We start from the raw sequence: 22,793 nt of genomic DNA, 5'->3' as shown, positions 1-22,793 counted from the left end.
CATGTTTGATGTGTCTGCCTCCTGCTGAGCTTGGGTGAAGATCCGAGCTGAAGCTGACGGACCTTCTCCACGGGAACCTTCAGAAGAAAAGGCTGACCCTCTTCCTCTGCCTCGACCACTAACCTGAACCATGGCTAGAGCTGCTGGCTGAGCCGCTCTACCTGAAGTTGTCCACTGGGATTGAGCTATCCAGGGCGCAGTGGGACACTCTCGTGCTATGTGCCCCTCCTGTCCGCACTTGAAACATGTTGTAGTCCTCGCCAGACAGACTCCCTTGTGCGGCCTTCCGCACCTCATGCATTTTGAACTGTCCGAGCCAGAGCTTGAGCCACCAAAACCCAAACTAGCCTTCAAATTCTTCCAAAACTTCTTCTTCGACCTTCTGAGGCCTCTGCCCCACTTCTTAGTGGTGTTTCCCCACCTTTTATCTCTTGAGGCAGCTGTACTCAAAGTGGAGGGATCAATCCCTCCTGAACCCGAGATCCTGGAATCTTGAGTCTGAGCATCCTCCTGAGAAACTCCCATACCTTCTTCTGGCACTCTGATTCCCAAACTGATATCTCTTCTCTGAACATCCAACTCCACTTCTCTCGCACTAGCTGCCATCCTTCTTGGAGGCATTCCTTCTCTGCTTGCATCAAAAGACCTTCCAGGGTCCCTTAATGTTCCCCATCTGCTGACTCTCCACGACTGCGCTCTTGGCAGAGTAGGGGGAAAGGTGTCCATACCTTCCCTATCAGATGGAACTCCAGTCGATTTCACAGATCGACGAGTACCTCGCATTCTGGCTCCTCTGAAGAACAACATACAAGCATACAAACAATCATTAGCATCATACGGTTCATATGAAAACACATGAACCAGCAACATACATAGCATACATAGCATATCATACATAACAATAATGCACATGCATAAACTCATGGCATTCCACCTCATTATCAAACAAGACAGGACTCTACATCCTATCCTAGTGGACATGATTTTTTTTTCCTATTGTGCTTGCCCTTCTATGACCTCTAAACCAACCTCTTTCCGATGTGAGATATCTCTAATCCTTGAGCATCTTTGCTCAACACACCGTACTGATGAGGCCCAAAGCTCTGATACCACTCTGTAACGACCCGGAATCGATACCCCTCTATAACGGCCTGAACCGCTACCGGCACTAGGATCCAGATCGGCTTAAGGCCGCCGGGACCCGTAGCAAGCCAACATACATCCTATCACCTGGTCAAATCCCATACATGATAAAAAACTTTAACATAAAAACTGAAACATCTGATGTAAAAACCGAGCTTGACCTGCATGTAACATAACTGGAGACATAAAGAACCCCCCTACTAGAGCCCTCATCAAAACTCTAGCTAGGTCAACATAACATACATCAAGCTGGGATTACATCCAAGGAACTAGAACCTAACCTGTGCATGCATCAAACCACAAACATAAGACCTCCACTAGGGTCCTCATCAAACTCTAGTGTGGTAAACAACACATGACACAAGTTTAGTTCAAACACAACTCAACATATAACCAAAACATACATCATGTACTAAACAGGGACTAACCAAGTCTTAGGGCCAAGCACAGTACTAATCCATAAACATAATTCTACTTTACATTACATTACGTTATCTTACAATATATTATCTCAGTTTACATTACATGTCCACACTAACAGTACTAATCTATTACATAAGCATAACCTTAACTCTTGAGACTTCCCGATCGACCTCATACCTGCAGCACTAGGGTTAGGGGAGAGGGGTGAGCTAAAAAGCCCAGTGAGTAGAAACAAAGAAAACAGTTCATTAATTACATGCTTTCATGAAATGTGTCACAGCACAAACAATTCACATCACGAATTGGACATGACCACCAAAACTCCCTCTATCTGTAACATAACATGGTGCCCGGCCCTTCGGGGTCCTCAGGACTTCATTATGCCCGGCCCTTCGGGCTCCTCAGGACTTCATTATGCCCGGCCCTCAAGGGGCTCCTCAGGACTTCATTAACATAACATAGTTAGGGCTATTGGGGTCGCCTTGGTCCATCCACATCAACAGTAAATAATGCAATGCATCATATTCGTGTAACTAGTGCAATCAACCTATTACATATAAACATGATGCATGAACATGCCTTAGGCATTTGAATTTCATAAAATAAAAGATTATGTTAGTTCTACTCACCTCTGGCAGACAGCGACTGACTCTGCAACTGCTAACACTGATGGCCTCCTCGGTCCCTCAGGTCCGATCCTACACAGGAGGACTCGAATGAGGTGCCAAACACACTCTAAACAACTCATAAACAACTACCCAAAAACCCCCTAAAACATCACTTAAACATGCATTAACTATTCTACAACATGCAACCAAGCACATAGGGGTCTCAAACTACCCTAAACCCCAACAACAATACATTCATTATACATAAACACACATTTGCATAAAGGGTAACATAAACCCTCAACCTTATGCATTTGTTCTAAAACAATCCAAATCCTCACATACTCTCTCCCCATCATGCATACTCACTCCCACATGCATAAAGGAGCATAAACCTTCAACATAACATCACATAAACACTCATAAACATACATTTACATAAAAACGCACATAAACCTTAACATGCTTATCTACCCATACTCAACCATCAAAACATCATTAAACTTACTTAAAACTTCATTAAAACACTAGGAAAGCAAGGATCTACACTTACCTCTTGAAGATCGAGGGGTGGTGCGATCCCTAACTCGGAGGTGTGGAGGATCCAAGCTCCAACAGTCTCCAAGCTCCCAAAACTCCTATTTAAGCTTCAAAACTTCAAAACAAGGGGTAGAACTCATGAAAACTTGAGGGATGGGTAGAGAAAGCATGAAAACGACCAAAGGAGGGCTTAAACTCACCTGAGCTCGAGAATGGGGAGAAAACTCGCCCATTTTCGATCTGAGGGCTCTTTATAGGTGGCCTGGTCAACGACCTTTGGCAGCCTAACGTGCCCCCTAAACTCATGCATGTTCGGCGGCCGAACCTTGGCTCGTTCAAACAAAGCTTTCGGAGGCCAAAAGCGCTCCCGAAATCTTCCCATGTTCGGCGGCCGAAATTTACTTTCGGCGGCCGAACCTGTCCTTGGGCTTTTCTTTTCAAAACTCAATTCTTTTTCATTTAAAACCATGAAATCAGTAAAAACATTTTAGAAAACACATTTTACCCCTCTAGAAGCCTCTGGCATCTTCAGAAATTTCAGATTCCAATGGAGATTCCGCCGGAAGGTAGGGATTCCGATGCCGGAATCTAGCCGAGTATTACAATGAGAACCTGCAAATCTTGAAAAATATAAGTGATCCAAAGAAGTTCACACACAATGCTAGCCATAGCCCTGTACTTAACCTCCGTAAAAGGTTTAGAAATAGTATTTTATTTCTTAATCTTCTAAAAAAAAAGAAAATTATCCAAAAATATGTAAAAGCCTGTTAAAGACTTTTTTATGAGTGAGCAAGATGCCCAGTCAAAGTCACAATAGGCAGAAAGACCAAATGTATCAGAAATAGCAAAATATAAACCTTGATGTATTGTTCCCTTGAGATACCATAGAACATGGAAAACTACTTCCAAATGAGGCTTTCTAGGAACAATCATGAACTGACTAAGATGTTGTGTAGCATAACTAATTTCTGGTTTGGTCAAATTAATGTAGAGAAGCTTTCCAATGAGCCTCTTGTATACCAGAGGCTCTGGAAAGGGATTTCCAGTATCTGGTGATAAATGTAATCTTTTTTGTAAAGGAATAACTGAAGGTTTACAATCCAGCATGCCAGCATCTTTCAAGATGTCAGAAATAAGCTTTCTCTAACTAAGTACAGTAGCAATAGGTGATCTGGCTACCTCAAGTCCCAAAAAAATACTTGAGGAGGCCTAAATCCTTGATGGTGAACTTAGAATGAAAGCTTGTTTAACATGAGAAGTAGCATCTATTAAAGTGCCAATGATTATGATGTCATCCACATAAATCAGTAAAGCTAGAAAATGGTCACTAGTATTTTCATAAAAAGGCAATGATCATGAGATGACTAGACAAAACCCAGTGTTTTGATATAACCTGAAAATTCAATGTTCCATTGTCTAGAAGCTTGTTTAAGTCTATAAAGGGACCTCTTTAGGAGATAGACTTGTCCTGACAAGCCCTTATCATATCCCTAAGGAGGTACCATATAGACTTTCTCATCCAAATGCCCATGTAAAAAGGCATTATTCAAATCAAGTTGAAATATAGGCCACTATTTGTTAGTGGCTAAGGCAATTAAGATTCTAACAGTGAACAGTTTTGCTACAGGTGCAAATCTGTCCTTGTAATCAAGCCCTTCTATCTGATTATAGCCCTTAGCAATCAAACATGCTTTAAATCTTTCAATTTCTCTATTAAGTTTGCATTTCACCTTATACACCCATTTACATCCAATTGCTTGTTTTCCTTTAGCCAGCTCTATGAAAATCCAAGTGTTGTTTTGCTCTAAGGCCATGAATTCAAGGTGCATTGCAGTAATCCAGTTTACATTCTTAGATTCTTGGGCATAAGTGGAAGGTTCTGGTGTTTTAGAGACATTAAAGACAAAACAAAAGTGTGCAAGAGAGAAACAGATAGTTGGTGTGTGATGGATGTCAGTTGTTACAGTGGTATTGACAAAATCAACAAGTCAATTGGGTTGTTTAATGACTCTAGTAGATCTCCTAAGAGTTTTATGAGGCTGAACAAGAGTGATTTGGCTACTAGAGGATGACACAGAAGGGTAATGTTTGTCTGAAGTAGGAAGAGGTAATACAACTTCATGTTCATCTTGAATATTTTGAAAAAGAAATATATTTTCATAAAATTTCATATTTCTACTGATAAAGATAGTGTGATCAGTAAGATTGTAAAGCTTGTAAGCTTTATGATCATTGGCATATCCAAGAAAGACAGATTTGATGGACCTACTATCAAACTTGTCTTTATTGGTACCTAACTTGGTAGCAAAGCAAAGACAACCAAACTTTTTTAAGTGAGAATAATTAGGAGGCTTGCTGAAAAGTTTTTCATAAGGGCTCAACCAACCCAACTTCTCCATAGATAGTCTATTAATTAAGTAGGCGGCAGGAAGGATGCATTCTGACCAAAACCTTTTGGGCAGATGTGACTGTATTTTAAGAGCTCTTGCTGTGTCTAAAATATGCCTATATTTCCTTTCCACAATACCATTCTATTGTAAAGTATAGGTGCATATTATTTCATGAACAATGCCCCTTTCTTTAAACAGATTGGAATAATCATGGCTAAGAAATTCATTGCCATTATCAGTTTTAATTTTAACACCAAACTGATTTTTTTATCATTTTAAAGGACATGGTTATACTCTCTACAGTTTGCCCTTTGAGGGTCATCATGAAAGTCCAGGTGGCCTTAGTGCAGTCATCTACTATAGTAAGGAAATACCTAGCCTAATAATGGACTCTTCTCTATAAGGTCTTCAGATGTCAATATGAACAAGATCAAAGGTGTAACGACCCGGAAACCAGACCACTACCGGCACTAGGATTCAGGTCGACTTAAGGTCGCCGGAACCCGTAGCAAGCCTACCATGCAACCTTTGTACCTGATAAAATCCCATACATGATCATACATTTACATAAAATTTAAATATTTAACGAACCAAAACCTGACTTGTGCATGCATCATAACTGTATACATAAAACCCACACTAGAGTCCTCATCAAATACTCTAGCATGGTAAACATCACATGCCTCAAGTTTGGTTCCAACATAACTCATCATTAAAACTTTTTACATAAAGATTATGTACAACAGGGATTTACAACATAAACTAGGGCAAAGCACAATTCTAATCCATTACATGATACATGTCCACTACTATTCTATTACATAACATATACCATCAACCTTGGTGACTTCTTGTGTTATCTCTGACCTGCAAACCTGGGGGTTAGGGGAAAGGGGTAAGCTACAAGAGCATAGTGAGCAGAACCATAAAAAAAAAGTTTAATAAATAAATGCTTTCATGTAATGCATCACATTACAAACAATTCACATCAAGGATGGACTTGTCACCAGTAACCCTCTACATATTCAATTGTGCCAGGGGCGTAGAATGGGTCTCGACCTGGACTTCCATATCATATCACATTATATTATATCATGTCATATCGAGGGCTAGTGGGTCATCCAATATTCATCCACAACAATAGCAAATTATGCAATGCATCATATTCGTGAATTCTAATGCAAACAACTTATTATATGACATGGTATTCGTGATGCATGAACATGCTAAAAATTTAGTTACTTTTTAAAAAAAAATAGTTCAGTTCTACTCACCTCTGGCTGACGTTTTACTAACTCTGAAGCAGTTAACTCACTGCTGGTCTCTTCGGTCTCTCGGGTCTGATCCTACACAGGTGGACTCTGTAATACCCGGCTAGACTCCGGTATTGGAATTCCTACCGTCCGGTGGAATCTCGGATGTCGAAAACCTCTAGAAGGGTAAAATCATGTTTTTATAAAATGTTTTAATGTATTTTATAAAATTTAAGTAAGAAGGAAATTGAGTTTTTGAATGAAAAAGACCATGGAGGCATTTCCAGGTTTGGCCGCCGAACCTCAAGTTCGGCCGCCGAACATTGGATAGTTTAGGGGGGCAAGTTAGGCTTCTGAAAGTGGCTCAGGTTCGGCCGTCGAACCCCATGTTCGGCCGCCGAACTTGTATGAGTTTTGGAGGCACTTTAGGCTGCCGAAGGGTGGTCTAGCCAGCCCTATATAAGGGCTCCATGGCCGAAACGGGCGAGTTTTCTCCCCATCTTTGGCCAACGGTGAGTCCATGCTCTCCCATGGTTGGTTTTGTTGATTTTCCATCAATCTTTCAAGTTTTAACAAGTGTTTGCTTGGCTTTTGAAGATTTGTGAACTTAGAGCAAGTTTTGGAGCTTGGAGACCCAAGGAGCGAGATTTCTCCCATCTCCGAGTTAGATCGCCTTCCCTCTCGATCTCCAAGAGGTAAGAGTAGATCTCTAACTCATTTTTTGTTTTAAACAAGTTTTATGAAGGTTTATGGGATAGAAATGCATGTTTAGGTTTATTTTGAGTTTTTGGTTAATGTTGAGTATATGGGGAATGTGTGTTGTATATTAATGTTTGATGTGTTTTGGTTGGGGTTTAGGTTAGTTTGAGACCCCTATATGCTTGTTGGTTTGAGTTTGCATGTTGTAGAATAGGTAAATGCATGATTGAATGGTTTGGGAGGCAAATGTGCATTGTAGGAGGCTGAGTTCTGCCCTTTGGAAGAACTCAGGTTCGGCAGCCGAAGGGACTTTCAGCCGCCGAATCTGCCTGTGGAGGCAAGCCTTTGGCTGCCGAACCCTACCCTCGAAAGTGGACTTTCGGCTCTGGAAGGGAGTTTCGGCTGCCGAAGGTGCCGCCGAACATGCATGAGTTTCGTCTCTGGAGAGAACCTTTGGCCGCCGAAAGTGCCGTCGAAGGTGCATGACTTTCGGCTCTGGAGGGACTTTCGGCCGCCGAACCTGCCGCCGAAAGTGCCCTGTTCAGCCTTCCTTTGCATGATTTCTATGATTGTTTTAAGGTGTTCTAGGGGATTTTTGGGGAGTATTTTAGAGTCATGTTCATGTATGTTTGGTCCCTCATTTGAGTCCACCTGTGTAGGTTCGAACCCGAGGAACCGAGGACCCCAGCAGTGATGTAACAGCCCGCATCTTCGGACCGCCACCGGCGCTAGGATCCAGATCGGCTTAAGGCCGCCGGGACCCGTAGCAAGCCACTAGACATGCTAAACTTCTGGTCTAATCCCATACATGATCAAACTTTTCTTGAAAACTTAAGCTATGTTTTAGAAAAACCTTTAAACTTGTTTTCCTTACCTCCGCTTGACCTATGCATGAAAACATAGAACCTCATACCAGATGGGTCATCAAGCTTGCTTTAAAACCATGTCCGCTTTGGGTCAAGGGATTGAAACCCTTTCTTCCCTCACGGGCCATTCAAATCTCATAACATTAAAACATTTCACATCATGAAAACCTTTAACTCTTTAACATCAAGACATTTTCTTAAGATCATGTAAAACAAGGGATCAACCAACTCTAGGGTCAAACACAACTCTATACATCACATGACATACTATACTTTCCATCCTCTAGCTTTTCATTAACTCTTTACATACATCATCATATCATATCCTTTATATACATCATGTCCACTACTATACTATTCAAGCATACAAAACATAACATCTCTTTATATCCAGCTTACTTAACATATACATGCTTTTTCCTTTACATAAACTAAGCTATACTATTACATCAAAACACGGCAACCCATGCTTAAACTCTGCTTTCCCCATAGCTTACTCTGACTTACTCTGGCTTAACTTAGCTCTGGCCCTGCAAAACTGGGGTTAAGGGAAAGGGATGAGCTACAAGAGCCCAATGAGTAGAAACAGATAAAACAGTTCATTCATTCATTACATGCTTTCATGATATGTGTCACAGCACAAACATTCCACATCTCGGATTAGACATGACCTCAAAACTCCCTCTGTCGGCGCCCGACTCCTCCCATGGAGCTCACACAGGACTTTCACTGCCATTGACAGATTATGGGCTATTGATGTCGCCTTGGTCCAATCCCCACTATCAGTAAATAATGCAATGCACCATAGTCGTGATTCTAATGCAATCACCCTAGTACATAACATGGCATCCATGATGCATGAACTATGCTAAAGCATTCCATTTTTCAGTATAAAAGATTAAGTTTAGTTCTACTCACCTGAAGCCACTGCTCAGCTAACTCTACTGGGCCAACTAGCACTGAAGCTAGACACCTCGATGTCTCAGGTCCGATCCTACACAGATGGACTCACATGAGGTACCAAACAACTCTAACATAGACATAAACATCTCCCCAAAAACCCCCTAAAACATCCTCAAAACTTGCATAGAACATACTCATGAAAAGGCTGGACAGGGCACTTTCGGCGGCCGAAGGTCCCTTCCAGAGACGAACCTCATGCATGTTCGGCGGCACCTTCGGCGGCCGAACCCTCTCTCTAAAGACGAAAGTCAGGCACTTTCGGTGGCCGAACATTACCTTCGGCGGCCGAAAGTCTGCTTTCAAGCCAACACTCAACTTTCGGGGGCAAGGTTAGGCGGCCAAACCCTGCATCCTCAGGCAGGTTCGGCGGCCGAAACTACCTTCGGCGGTCGAACCTGAGTTCATCAGAACTCAGCCTCTCGAGCATACCAGCCTCCCAACCCCCCAAAACCAACCTCAACCTCACATACTCTCTCCCAAACATGCATACACACTCCCACAAGCATAAAGGAGCAAAGAAACTAGCTTAAACCTACCAACACAACACCACATAACATACATTGGGCATAAACCCACAAAAGCCTAAACATGCATAACTACCCATACATAAACATTAAAACTTCATAAAACTTATTTAAAACTTCATTAAACCATAAGGGAAAACCAAGATCTACACTTACCTCTTGAAGATCGAGGGTTGGTGAAATCCTTAACTCGGAGGTGTGGAGGATCCAAGCTCCAAAAGCCTCCAAGCTCCCAAAACTTGATTTAAGCTTAAAACTCTTCAAAACAAACGTAAAACTCATGAAAACTTGAGGGATGGGTAGAGAAAGCATGAAAACGACCAAAGGAAGGCAAAAACTCACCTGAGCTCGGGAATGGGGAGAAAACTCGCCCATTTCCGATCTGAGGGCCCTTTATAGGTGGCCTGGTCAAAGACCTTCGGCAGCCTAACGTGCCCCCTAAACTCATGCATGTTTGGCGGCCGAACTTGACTTTCGGCGGCCGAACCTTGGCTCGTTCAAACAAGACTTTCGGGGGCCAAAGGCGCTCCCGAAGCCTTTCCATGTTCGGCGGCCGAACTTCACTTTCGGCGGCTGAACCTGGCAAACGCCTCCTTGGTCTTTTTCTCTTCAAAACTCAAAACATTTCTTTTACAACTATAAAACACTTAAAACCATTTTAGAAAACCTTCCCTTAACTCTTGCTATACCCCTCAAAAAGGATCCGACATCCGAAACTCCACCTGACGGCAGGAATTTCGATGCCTGAACGAGCGGGGTCTTACAAGTGAGCTAGCTGCTTCAGAGTCAGCCAGAAGTGAGTGGAATAAATCTTTATGTTTTAAATTAATGAAAGTGTTAGCATGACTCATGCATCACGAACGCCATGTGATATTTTAGGTTGTTTGCATTAGAATCCACGAATATGTTGCATTGCATTATTTGATGTTGATGTGGATGGATGTTGGATGATCCTTTAGTCCTCGTATGATATGATATGATGATGATACGGTATGGAAGACTAGTGAGGCCCATTCTACGCCCCTGGCACAATGTAAGAGAAAGACCAGTGAGGCCCATTCTACGCCCCTGGCATAGTTGGAATGTTATGTTATGTTATGTTATGTTATGTAAGAGAAATACCAGTGAGGCCCATTCTACGCCCCTGGCATAGTTGGACTATGTAGAGGACTACTGGTGACAAGTCCATCCTTGATGTGATTTGTCTGTGATGTGATGCATTCCATTATAGCATATGTTTTAAATGTTTTATTATTCTGCTCACTGGACTCTAGTAGCTCACCCCACTCCCTTAATCCCCCAGGTTTGCAGGTACGGGATAGATCAGGAAGTCAAGAGTAAAGATGTGTGTTATGTAATAGTTAGATGTGGACATGATGAATTGTAATGTATTGAATAGTCATGTAATGATGAGTATTGAGGATAGAATTGTGCTTGACCCTATGTGTATGGTTATCCCCTTTGATACATGATCTATAAAATGTTTTTATGATGTTTATGTTAAACCAAACTTTTGTAATGTTATGTCAACCCATTGGAGCAATTGATGAGGACTCCAATGTGGGGTTGATGATTATGATCATGTGTCGTGCATGCACAGGTTAAGTTTGGTAAATGAATGAGAAAGTTCAAAATTTTTATGAATATGTTGATCATGTATAGGATTAAACAGGTTTACAGGTCGTATGTTAGGCTTACTACGGGTCCCGGCGACCTTAAGCCGATCTGGATCCTAGCGCCGGTAGCGGTCCGATTTTCGGGTCGTTACAGACTCAAATGAGGGACCAAACATACTCTATAAGGACTCTAAACATCTCCCCAAAAATCTCCTAAAACATCATAAAACATGCATCGAAAACAGGCAAAGGAAGGCTGGGCAGAGAACTTTCGGCGGCAGGTTCGGCGGTCAAAAATCCCTACAGATCCGAAAGTCAGGCACTTTCGAGGGGCAAGGTTCGGCGGCCGAAAGCCTTCACAGACCCGAAAGTCACTAACCTTCGGGGGCAGGTTCGGCGGCCTAAACTCCCCTCCAGAGCCGAAAGTCCATTCCTTTGGGGGCTAGTTTAGGCGGCCAAAGCTGCCTCCTCAAGTAGGTTCGGCGGTCGAACCTTGCTTCGGCGGCCAAACCTGGGTCTTTCTGAGTGACAGAACCCGATTCTGACATCATGCCCAAGCCACCAAAACTCTCCAAACTCACACTCAACTTCCTACAACATGCATTCTCACACCCACATGCATAAGGGGCACAAAACTAACTTAAGCCCCAACAACCAACAACAAAAACATCACAAGGGCAAACATTTAGCATAAAGCTAACATAAACCCTAAAACATAGATCTAACCAAAACATGCATTATAACCCCTTAAACCTTCACAAAACTTAATTAAAAACATGAGAGAGGCAAGGATCAAGGCTTACCTCTTGGAGATCTAGGAGTGACAGTAACCCCAACGTGGAGATGAGTCAAATGGTCTCCAAAGCTTCAAAACTTCGATTTAAGCTTAAAAACTTCAAAAACAAGATAAAAACTCATAAAAATCTTGAGAGATTTGAAGGAAAAACACAAGATCATCAAGGGGTGACGGAGACTCACCTTGCCCGAAAATGAAAAGAGAAAACTCGCCCATTTTCGAATAGGAGGCCTTTTATAGGTGGCTGGCCAGACCACCTTTGGGGGCCAAAGGAGCTTCCGAAACCCCACCATGTTCAACGGCCGAACATGAGGTTCGGCGGTCGAACCTGAGCCTTTCTCTCAATCTCTTTTCTTTTCTTCTTTAAAACTTTTAACTCAAAACCAAATAATAAAACCATGAAAATCATTTTGTAAAAACATATTTTACCCTTCTAGAGGTTCCGGTGCCCGAGATTCCGAATTTCAATGGAGATTCCGTCGAAAAGTTGGAATTCTGATGCCAGAGTCTAGTCGGGTATTACAAAATGGTTTTTTTAGTTATGGTGTGGCTGAGAGGGAAAGGTAATCTTGTTTGTTTGGCCTGAGAACAAATGTGGCACTCAAAGTTATTATTTTCAGTAAGTTTCATGCCTTTAATATGCTTAAGTTTGCTAAAGGATGCATGTCCAAGCCTATCATGGAGATCAATTACATCAACAATATGCACACAAACATTAGACACATCAAAAAAGCTCTCTTTATTATTGCAAGTGTTAGAAAGTATGGTATTTACAGTTAGCATGGTATTTACAGATGAATGCATATTAGGCAACAAATGAACAACATGGATTAAGCAATTTTCAATTTCAAAAGCCAAAAAGCTTAACTGATTCAATTTGTATAGACTTGCTTTTTCTTTTCCTACAGCAACCACTCTCTTAATCAGAAGGTCTTATATTACACAACAATTAGAGCAAAAAATAAAACTTAAAGATGAAGTATGGATCAATTTACTTACTGAGATGATATTGTAATGGAACTTTGGTATAAAAAGAACATTGTCAAGTTGTATGCAATCAGATACAATAATTGATCCTCTATGGGTCACCTTAAGGGCAGTGCCATCAGGGAGATAAACAAAAACAACTTTATCAAGTATTTGTAAGCATTTAAACAATGATTTATTAGAAGAGATATGGTCTGTGGCTCTAGTGTCTAATATCCAATCAGTATTATTGCAAGTAGATGCATAACAGATAAATCTTAGATTAGAAGTACCTATGAAATCCATGAGGCTTGAATCAGAGGCATTCCCACCACAGTAATCCAAAGCTTTGGTGCTAGCTGCAAGAACTGTCTTTCCCTTACTCAACTTTGTAACCTCCTGTTGAAGTGAACTGAGCATTGCACTCAGTTCATCAATCTTTATTGTGGCATCAGACATCTCGAGAAGATTGTCTCCTTCATAATAAGGTTCTTCTACAGCTGCCACTACCTTATCTATGCTCCTTGTGTTTCTATCTTGTCTAGAAGACTGTCCTCTAGTCTTATTCTTGGTCTTATACCATTTAGGGTAGCCTATTAGTTTGAAGCATCCCTCTCTAACATGACCATTCATGTCACAGTATGAGCAGTGTCCTTTCATGGACTCAAACTTCCTTTATTTCCCTTGAAATTGTCCCTATGCTTTATTAAGTAGGATTAGAGAATCCATACTGTTGCTTATGGTTCCTAAAAGTTTCTTTTGGGACTCAAATTTGTGTACCATAGAATATGCCTTATTCACAGAAGACAGGGAATAAAATCTAAGGATGTGGTCCCTCACAGGGTTGTAAGCATCATTAAAGCCATGAGAAATTGTATTAGTTTGTTTCTACTGTTAATCTCATCTATGGCCTTTGAAGTACCACAGGTATAGGGAGGCAGGGTCTCTATAAACCCCAACTCATTCCATAGCCTATTGAGTCTTGTGAAATAGATTGATACGGAGGTGTTTTCTTGCACAACCAAAGAAATTTTCCTATGTAATTGATATATCATCGGGCCATTACATTCCTTGAACCTTTCAGTGATTTTGATCCAAAGGTCACGAGCAGAGGCTGTATAAATGAAGCCATCTACAAGATCTTTAGATATTGAGTTCAATATCCAAGATGTGACCATAAAATCACATTTTCTCCATAGCTCATACTGTTTAGAATTCTGATATGGCACAGTAATAGTACTTTCTATAAACCCTGACTTCTTCTTGACTCCTAAAGCTATTCTGATAGCTCTATGCCAAAATTTGAAGTTGGTCCCTATCAGAGGAGTAGAGACGAGAACCATACCTGGATGATTCAACGATTGCAAGATGAGCGGATCTCCAAGCGTTTGCATCGTCATTTTTTATTTATCGGACATTAAAGCTTTTTCCTCTTTGCTCCCTTCACCGTGTTCTTTCATTTTTGCAAGAATCGGCTAGCATGCACTGCAGATCTAGAGAGAACAAAGAAATCAAAAGGTGCAGCTGTTACTAGAACCCTAGTCGTGGCTGTGATACCATGAAAGGAAGCATTGAGAGAATGAGAGAGAAAAGAAAGATTTATTGTCCGAATGAGAAAATGAAATTATATGTCTGTACAACGGTCAGAGCCCTTCTTATAGGACTGAGCATAATATCAAAGAGATCCCTAAAATATTACATGTAGATCAATTAAGGATAATAGAAAAAGATAAAATATAAAATAAAGTGCAGAAAATAAAATACAGAAATAATTAGAAATAATTCTTCAGATAAACTTCATATATTTACTTTGCACATGTATAAACTAGATATTGACAAGAATTAGGATTGGATGAGAAAAAGTTTGTTAAAGATCACAAAAGAAAGTTTCGATAATGGGTATAAAACAAAATTAACAGAAAGTACCGTGCGCTAAAAGTAATTTCACAAAAGGCATGTGCACAAAGGGCAAATACCATATACAGCACAGCTACAGCCTACAGCCCACAAATGTTGTTTGGTAGTTGGTTTGAAATCTTGAATGAAAAGAAGCGGCGGCAATTCTGAGAAGGAGACTCAGAGTCAGAGAAAAGAGGGAGAGAAGAATCACTGGCCGCACGAACGCTGTTCAGACACCAGCAACTCTTCTCTTCCTGCCAGATACTATCCTCGTTGTCGTGCTTAATGTTCTTTCCGATATTCTTTTGGGCATAATTGTTTCGAAAATTTTGAATTTTAGATACAGAGACGGTGTCTGTTTTAGGGTTCGCTTTGAAAAGAGTTTCTGAGTGCAGGTAAACTCTTCTGGGATTCATGTGAATAATCAATTATTCGGTTTTGGTTTTTTGCATCTGTATTCTATTTTAACCAAGTTTGCTTCAGTTTCGTTTTGGGTTATCCTGAAATGCTGAAGATTGCCCTATGAGATTTATTGCTTGAGATTTAGTTTATTATGTGAGTTTATGAATTTTATGTTTTATAGTATTGGATATTGGTTGTTTAATCTGATTTTTTTGTTCGTCATTGTTTTATTGTTTTGAATTTATGCATAGGTGATGATGTCCAAAGTTGAAGTTAGGAAAAAACTTGGAGAAGATTTAGGAAATGCAAAGCTGTTAAGCGAGATAGAAACCATAAACAAAGCTCTATACCGAGACAAAAACCCTTCGAGGACCTCAATTTCTCAGCCTGGTAATCTATCAAAACCCACAGGAAAATCCCAATTGGTTGATTCTAAATTGAAGATAAAGTATGGCAATATAGATTCATCACAAAAGGATAAGAAGTCCTTTTGGAATTGGAAGCCATTAAAATCCCTTTCAAATGTCAGGAACCGAAAGTTTAATTGTTGTTTCTCTCTCCTAGTCCACTCCATCGAAGGGTTTCCCTCAAGTTTCGAAAATCTCACTGTTTGTGTGCACTGGAAGAGGCGTGATGGGGAGTTGGCTACACGTCCTGTGAAGGTATCGGAAGGAATTGCTGAATTTGAGGAGAAGTTGACGCATACATGCTTGGTCTATGGGAGTAGGAGTGGACCTCACCACTCAGCAAAGTATGAGGCAAAACATTTCTTGCTATATGCATCAGCAATTGGTGTCCAGGAGCTTGATTTGGGAAAGCATAGGGTTGACCTCACAAGGCTGCTTCCTCTCACATTGGAGGAATTGGAAGAGGAGAAGAGCTCGGGAAAGTGGACTACAAGTTTTAAGTTGACAGGAAAAGCAAAGGGTGCAATGATGAATGTTAGTTTTGGGTACACAGTGGTTGGGGATAGTCCAATTCCACTTGGACATAACCAGACTGTTCCAGAGATGTTTAACTTGAAGCTGAATAATGAGAGAACAGTGAAGTCAGTCCCTAAATGTGGTCAGGGTGATGGAAGGAGCACACTTCATCGCACTGGAAGTCTTCCTGATGTTCATGCCTCATCCCGAACTGTAGAAGATGTAAAAGATCTTTCTGATGTATTGCCAATGTCAAAGTCAGAACTTGTCCTTCCGGTACATATGCTGCATCAGAAACTCAATGAAGAAAAGTTGGGTTCTTCATTTGATTATAAGACTGAACATGATGTTTTTACTGAACAAATTGACCTTGAGGAATCAAATTTCTTCTGTGTGCCTGCTTCCAGCCAAGACAATGTTGAAAAAGAGTGTGAAGATGGTGAATTTCCTGTCATTGAACGGGGACTGGAATTGTCAAAAGAGCAACAGGAAAAACCAGATGAAGCTACTGTTAAGGACGACAATGCTTTTTCTCTAGAAGATAAAGTTGATGGTAGTTTTCAGATAAGTTCTGAAGAGGGTGGTGAGCTTCATCTAAAGGATGCAGGAAATGGTAGTCAAAAGGAAGAGCTTATGGTGCATGGTTGCAATTTTAAGGAGGATGAGATATGCTCAAAAGAGTCTGTGATGAAAGAATTGGAAGCTGCATTGAGTAATGTGACAAATTTGGAATCTGAAGCATTTGATTATCCTGAAAAGAAAGAAAATTACATGGGAGTCAAAATAGATTATGAATCTAATAGGAACGGGACATCACTTAGTTTAGATGATGTTACTGAGTCTGTGGCAAATGAATTTCTGGACATGCTGGGGATTGAGCATGGTCCATTAGCCTTGAGTTCAGAAAGTGAACCTGAGTCGCCAAGGGAGCGCTTACTGAGACAATTTGAGAAGGATGCCCTAGGTGGGGGTTATTCTCTGTTTGATTTCGATGTCGACATAGAGGACCAAATAGAATGTGACATCAACAGATCAACTGTGTCCGAGGATTTTGGTCTCTCATCAATTATCCAAGCTGCTGAGAATCAGCCGATGGGAACTCGTGCAGAGAGTGCCAAGACAAGGGCAAAAATGTTGGAAGACTTGGAGACAGAAGCTTTAATGAATGAATGGGGCTTGAATGAAAAGGCCTTTCAGAGCTCTCCGCCTGAGAACTGTAGTAGCTTTGGAAGTCCAGTTGATTTGCCTCCTGAAGAGCCACTTGAATTGCCACCTCTTGGAGAAGGATTAGGTTCTCTTCTGCAGACAAGCAATGGTGGATTTTTGCGATCTATGAATCCTTCTCTTTTTAGAAATGCCAAAAGTGGTGGGAGCTTGATCATGCAAGTTTCTAGTCCTGTTGTGGTACCTGCTGAAATGGGTCCTACTATGAAGGATATACTGCAGCAGTTGGCTTCAGTTGGGATTGAAAAGCTCTCTATGCAGGCTAATAAGTTGATGCCTTTGGAAGATATCACTGGAAAAACAATGCAACAAGTAGCATGGGAAGCTTCAGCTTCTCTTGAGGGACCTGAGAGGTTTGCGTAATTATGTATGAACTATTCTTTTTCTTTAATTCGTCTAGTAGAATGTGTATTTACTCTACTATTTCTTCCTTTGCGCAGCCAAAGTTCATTGCAGCATGAATTGGAAATTGGGCAAGATATATTTGGTTGGCAAAAGAATGTGAAGGAGAGGTCATCTGCACTCGGATCTAACAGGTCGAAATCAGGCACAGTAGGTGATAAGATTGGTTCAGAATACGTATCTCTAGAAGATCTTGCTCCATTGGCAATGGATAAGATTGAGGCACTCTCATTTGAGGGATTAAGAGTACAATCTGGCATGTCAGATGAGAATGCACCTTCAAGCATCAGTGCACAGTCTATAGGTGAAATTTCAGCCTTTCAGGGAAAGGGCATCGTCGTCACTGGGTCCTTTGATTTGGAGGGAGCTGCTGGTTTACAGTTGTTGGACATCGGGGATAGTGGTGATGATATTGATGGATTAATGGGTCTGTCGCTGACTCTTGATGAATGGATGCAGCTGGACTCTGGTGATATTGGTGATGGGGATCAGATAAGCGAGCGGACGTCTAAGATACTTGCTGCCCATCATGCCAGCTCCTTGGACTCGATTCGTGGGGGGTCGAAAGGAGAGAGAAGGCGTGGCAAAGGATCTGGTAGAAAGTGTGGTTTACTGGGGAATAACTTCACTGTTGCATTGATGGTGCAGCTTCGTGATCCTCTGAGAAACTATGAACCAGTTGGCACACCTATGCTTGCTCTCATACAAGTAGAGAGAGTATTTGTTCCACCAAAACCAAAAATATACTGCAAGGTTTCGGAGATAAGAAATAAGAATGAGGATGATGATGAGTCAGGGTCACTGGTGAAGGAAAAGGAAAAGGAAAAGAAGCAGAAAAATGAGGGAAAAGCATCTGAAGAGGAAGGAATTCCTCAATTCTGCATAACTGAAGTGCAAGTTGCTGGTCTCAAGACTGAGCCTGGCAAGAAGAAACTCTGGGGTACCACCTCTCAGCAACAATCTGGTTCTCGATGGCTGCTTGCTAATGGAATGGGGAAGAACAATAAGCAACCGCTTGTGAAGTCAAAGACCATTTCTAATAAACCTGCAGGCCCATTGACCACGAATGCAAAGCGTGGTGACAAGCTATGGAGCATCTCATCTCGTATTCTTGGTACTGGTGCAAAGTAGAAATTGGTTGCATTGAGTTCATATATGCAGAGTCCAAGTGTAGTTTTCCAATGAAATTACTACAGATTGAGGTGAGTTGACGATGCAATTGTGTACTTCTGAGGAGTTTCTTCATCATGTTACTGGAATATGGCATAATATGCGTGATCTTTCAGACATGTGGATATAGAATGCCTAGATTTAAACAAACCATGAATGGGGCTGCGGATCAAATTTGAAAAAAACCGTGCAGGATGGTTCTCGAGCCACTATGATGTTCTATAAGTCTGCTTGAGGAGTTCTTGGATTTACTTCTGATATAGTCCACAGTTTAGTTTTGTTCGTATCAATACAAGGTAACTTCAATTGATCAATTTGCTGTATTTATATTCCTTTTTATTTGTAAATTTCCATGTTAGGCATGTCCATTTGTAATTTATATCCCAAGGTCAATTGAGGGAATACCGCTGCTGCATATTTGGCTGCAAATAAACGGTCTGGTCTGGTCTTTTGTTGGACAAATTGTTCGAAATTCAGTGGCCATTGGGTCTTTTTTTTACCCCTTCGGAAGAACTGAACGAATTTGTGTTGTGTACCATGATATGTAGAATTACATTATGTTTACAACTGATCAAATGAGAACCGTCCAATTGTACAGACATCACAGTACATGAATCAAATAAATCGTTGCAATGAAGTTGAGCTTGATGCAGATTTCGCCAACCTCTACATCTAAATCCTTGAAACTGGGGTCTAGGAGAGTAAATGCTTGTAACCTGACAGTTAAGATGGGATTCAGACGTAAGCCCGACGCTGCTCTTGTGCTTTACTCAGATGCCATGAAAACCTTTTCTAGTTTTTAAACCTTTTCTGATTTGAAATATATTTTGATGATAAATGCTTCAGAAATACAGTTGCTAACATAATTTCTCGTCATCTTTAATGTTCGTAAAACAGTGATCTTCATGCAATTCTCCGTAAATTAACAGTTTCAGAGATTGCTTTCGGTTGTGCTTCACTGCTAAATGCAAAAGGGTTTCACCTCTGTCCACTGTATACTGAAGGACTTCACCACTAGCCTGAACCAACCAACTTTCATATGTCGAGCGCATAAAAAATGCAGTAATCGATTCTCTCAACATGTAATTAGTACTTAAGGCTGATAGTATCAATCGTGTTAATTTTCTTATGGAATTTATAATGCTCGTAACATTAACTCAGAATTTCGTGATTGCTCGATGAAGAGGGGCTTGATGAAAATATTGATAAATATCAGTTTAAATACTATGATTATGTGATTGCAGTTCACACACCTGGGAGATTTTTTAGAATTTCAAAGAAAATGTTGCAATGAAATTGAGCATTCTTATTACTAGGGAAGTTTAAATTTGCACATGGCTCTCAATACAACATAAACAATGCCAGGTTTCTATGATTACATAAATTTAAAACAGAGGAGCTCTCTCTTTCCAATCTCTTAAGCACTTCAACAAAACATCTCCAAGTTTCCCTTCATTAATAGCCTCATTTACTTTCTCTATATCCTCTCCTGGGCTCACTTTCTTCTCCCCACTGAGAAGCTCAGTTCCCACTTCACTTCTCACAAACTCATATATGGGATAGGTCCCGCATTTCTTGATCCTGTTTGCTATAGCAAATTCTCCACCATCAAATCTCTCTCTTGCGTTTGACACTTCTTCTCCTAGTTTTGCTTTCAGTTCCTCCATGAAAATTGGTATCCTCTTGAATACTGAGTAGCCATTTTCATCCCTACGTTCAGATTTGGAATCTTTAAGTGCCCTTTTGACGAGAACCTCTTGCAGTTTTGGCAGAAGTGCATAAGAAGGATTTGTTGGGTCGTCGAGATATGAGAATACAGGTTGATGATCAATAACCTGCAAGAGTTCTTTCTCGCAGAAACGCGATTCGAGCAGCGATCCATCTTCAGAAATGTAAAGGGTTTTTCTTACTATCTGGCGGAGGACTTGTTTCACAACTTCCCTCATGTTCTCCTCCAAATGCCGTAGATCAATTGCCTGACAAAGTGCCACCATGAAAGTTGCAGACATGAGCTTCAGGATTTCAATGGCTTCAGCGCTTTTTCTTGCTGAAATCAAGCCTAGAGAATTCACATCTTGATTGTGTTGTTCAGCACTTTGAACATGGGTAGTTACAGGATTTGCCAAGTACTGAAGCTCTGAGCAGTATGAAGCCATGGCTATTTCTGCACCTTTTAACCCATAATCCAAGCTTGGATTAGGCCCTCCACTCAAATTGGAAGGCAACCCATTGTTGTAATAGTCACAAACAAGTTCAGAAAACTGAGCAAACATAAGCTTTCCAATTGCTGCAATGGCAATCCTGAGATTGTCCATAGAAACACCAATTGGTGTTCCTTGGAAATTTCCTCCATGAAGGGCAAGGTCTCGAGCTACATCAATCAATGGATTATCATTGACAGAATTGATCTCCCTCTCAATTGAATGAGTGGCTGCTCGGATAACCTCAATTTGCGGACCAAGCCATTGAGGAGAGGTTCTAATTGCATATCTGTCCTGTTTAGGCTTTGTAAGTGGGTCTTTCTCATGGCGAATTTTTGCTTCTTTCATGTAGTCACTTTCATCTAACAGATGTTTCATGATTGCAGCTGCTTCAATCTGGCCAGGATGATGCTTAAGTTCATGAGTAAGAGGATCTGTATACTCAGGCTTTCCATGCATGACCTCACAGAACAAAGCAGAGAGAATTTCTGCCAGAAGAGCCAAAACGTTGGCATCAAAACAAACAGTTGCAGCTACAGCTGAGCCAACTGCTGTTCCATTCACAAGAGCCAAGCCTTCCTTCGCTTGTAGCTCGAATGGAGCCTGAATTCCAGCTCTCTTCAAAGCTGCAATGGCTGTAATCACTTCCCCTTGAAGGGTTTCCACCTTGGAGTTGTGACGTCCAGTTAACAAGCCGGCGATATAAGATAATGGCACGAGGTCGCCTGAAGCTGTGATTGTCCCTCTCAGAGGCAGTTTAGGGATCAAATTTTCATTCATGAGCTTGGCAATGGATTCAAGAATCTCCCACCGAATACCAGAATAGCCTTGCATTAATGTGTTGGTTCTGACAAGCATAGCTGCTTTTGAATAACTTGTCGGAAGATTCTCTTTGCCAATAACTCCAGCATTGAGGAATCGAATGAGCTCTGTCTGAAGGTCACCAGTTTTACTGGTACGCCTATGAGAAGTGGCACCAAAGCCAGTAGTAACACCATAAGTATCAGTCCCACGAGAGATATTCACTGCAACCCAATCAGCACTCTTAGCCACTCGATCACGAGCAGCAGCCTCATCGAGGCAAACTTTTACTTCAACCCGACGAGCAACGGCAGTGACCTGAGCAACAGTGAGAGTGGTGCCTTGGATGTCAACGGTTTTAGCATTGGCAAACTGGGACACCATTTGAGTGACTTCATCAAAATGAGCACATTGGAGAGACTCTGCAGCCTTCTTCCAGTGTGGTGGGCATGACACAAAAGATTCACAAAAGGGCTCCTTTTCACCGCCGAAGGCAGAGGCAACGCCATTTGCAGCCATTAGTACCACAAGAAAAAAGGGAGAAAATGGTGAAAATTTTCTGGGAATTGAGAGAATTGGGTGTGAGAAATTTGTTGAGCTGTGAGGATTGAGTTTAAGAGGAAGCTTGGTATTTATAGTGGGGAGACTGGTAAGTGAGTGGGAAAGGGCTGCGTCAATGGTCCAAGTCCCAGTGCTTCAAGAGAAAAATAAATAAATAAATAAACTATAAGGAATGTTAAAGCTTGTTGGGGAGAATTTACATGGAAGGATGGCAGAAGCTTGGCTATCTTGAAAAACGTGGTGTGGTTGGTCAGTTAGTCTGAATTTGACCATTGACCCACCAAACCTTTGATCACACTTAACTAATTAACTACCATAGAAATAGATTACTATTGTATTTTATTTTCATATTATTATCCTTTAGCCACCCTCTCTCTCTATGGCAAGTTGCTTGGATTGTAAAGCACTCAGATTAACTAAGGT

The 22,793-nt window shown here is 41.2% G+C and overlaps 2 protein-coding genes across 2 annotated transcripts; one reads left to right on the top strand and one right to left on the bottom strand.

The window, feature by feature from the left end:
- The first annotated feature begins 14,771 nt into the window (after window positions 1–14,771).
- LOC110603553 (protein PLASTID MOVEMENT IMPAIRED 1-RELATED 1) lies at window positions 14,772–19,602 on the top strand. The gene is made up of 3 exons (XM_021741310.2): window positions 14,772–15,081; window positions 15,340–17,588; window positions 17,676–19,602. The coding sequence occupies exons 2-3, from the start codon at window positions 15,343–15,345 to the stop codon at window positions 18,766–18,768; spliced, it is 3,339 nt and encodes a 1,112-aa protein (XP_021597002.1). The 5' UTR covers window positions 14,772–15,081; window positions 15,340–15,342; the 3' UTR covers window positions 18,769–19,602.
- Window positions 19,603–20,092: 490 nt separating this feature from the next.
- On the bottom strand, window positions 20,093–22,441 carry LOC110603555 (phenylalanine ammonia-lyase). Its single transcript, XM_021741311.2, has one exon. The coding sequence runs from the start codon at window positions 22,326–22,328 to the stop codon at window positions 20,193–20,195; it is 2,136 nt and encodes a 711-aa protein (XP_021597003.1). The 5' UTR covers window positions 22,329–22,441; the 3' UTR covers window positions 20,093–20,192.
- Between the last annotated feature and the right edge of the window lie 352 nt (window positions 22,442–22,793).

The sequence above is a fragment of the Manihot esculenta genome, chromosome 16 (genome assembly GCF_001659605.2).
Source record: "Manihot esculenta cultivar AM560-2 chromosome 16, M.esculenta_v8, whole genome shotgun sequence".
Taxonomy (NCBI): domain Eukaryota; kingdom Viridiplantae; phylum Streptophyta; class Magnoliopsida; order Malpighiales; family Euphorbiaceae; genus Manihot; species Manihot esculenta.
This window is presented reverse-complemented; position numbering and strand designations above follow the sequence as displayed.

What these genes read in the sequence shown, in the direction of transcription:
- LOC110603553 (XM_021741310.2), top strand. Translation starts at nt 15,343, where the DNA reads ATGATGTCCAAAGTTGAAGTTAGGAAAAAACTTGGAGAAGATTTAGGA. An exon ending in TCTCTTGAGGGACCTGAGAG is followed by an intron (nt 17,589 to 17,675) that starts GTTTGCGTAATT and finishes TCCTTTGCGCAG; the next exon opens with CCAAAGTTCATTGCAGCATG.
- LOC110603555 (XM_021741311.2), bottom strand. Translation starts at nt 22,328, where the DNA reads ATGGCTGCAAATGGCGTTGCCTCTGCCTTCGGCGGTGAAAAGGAGCCC.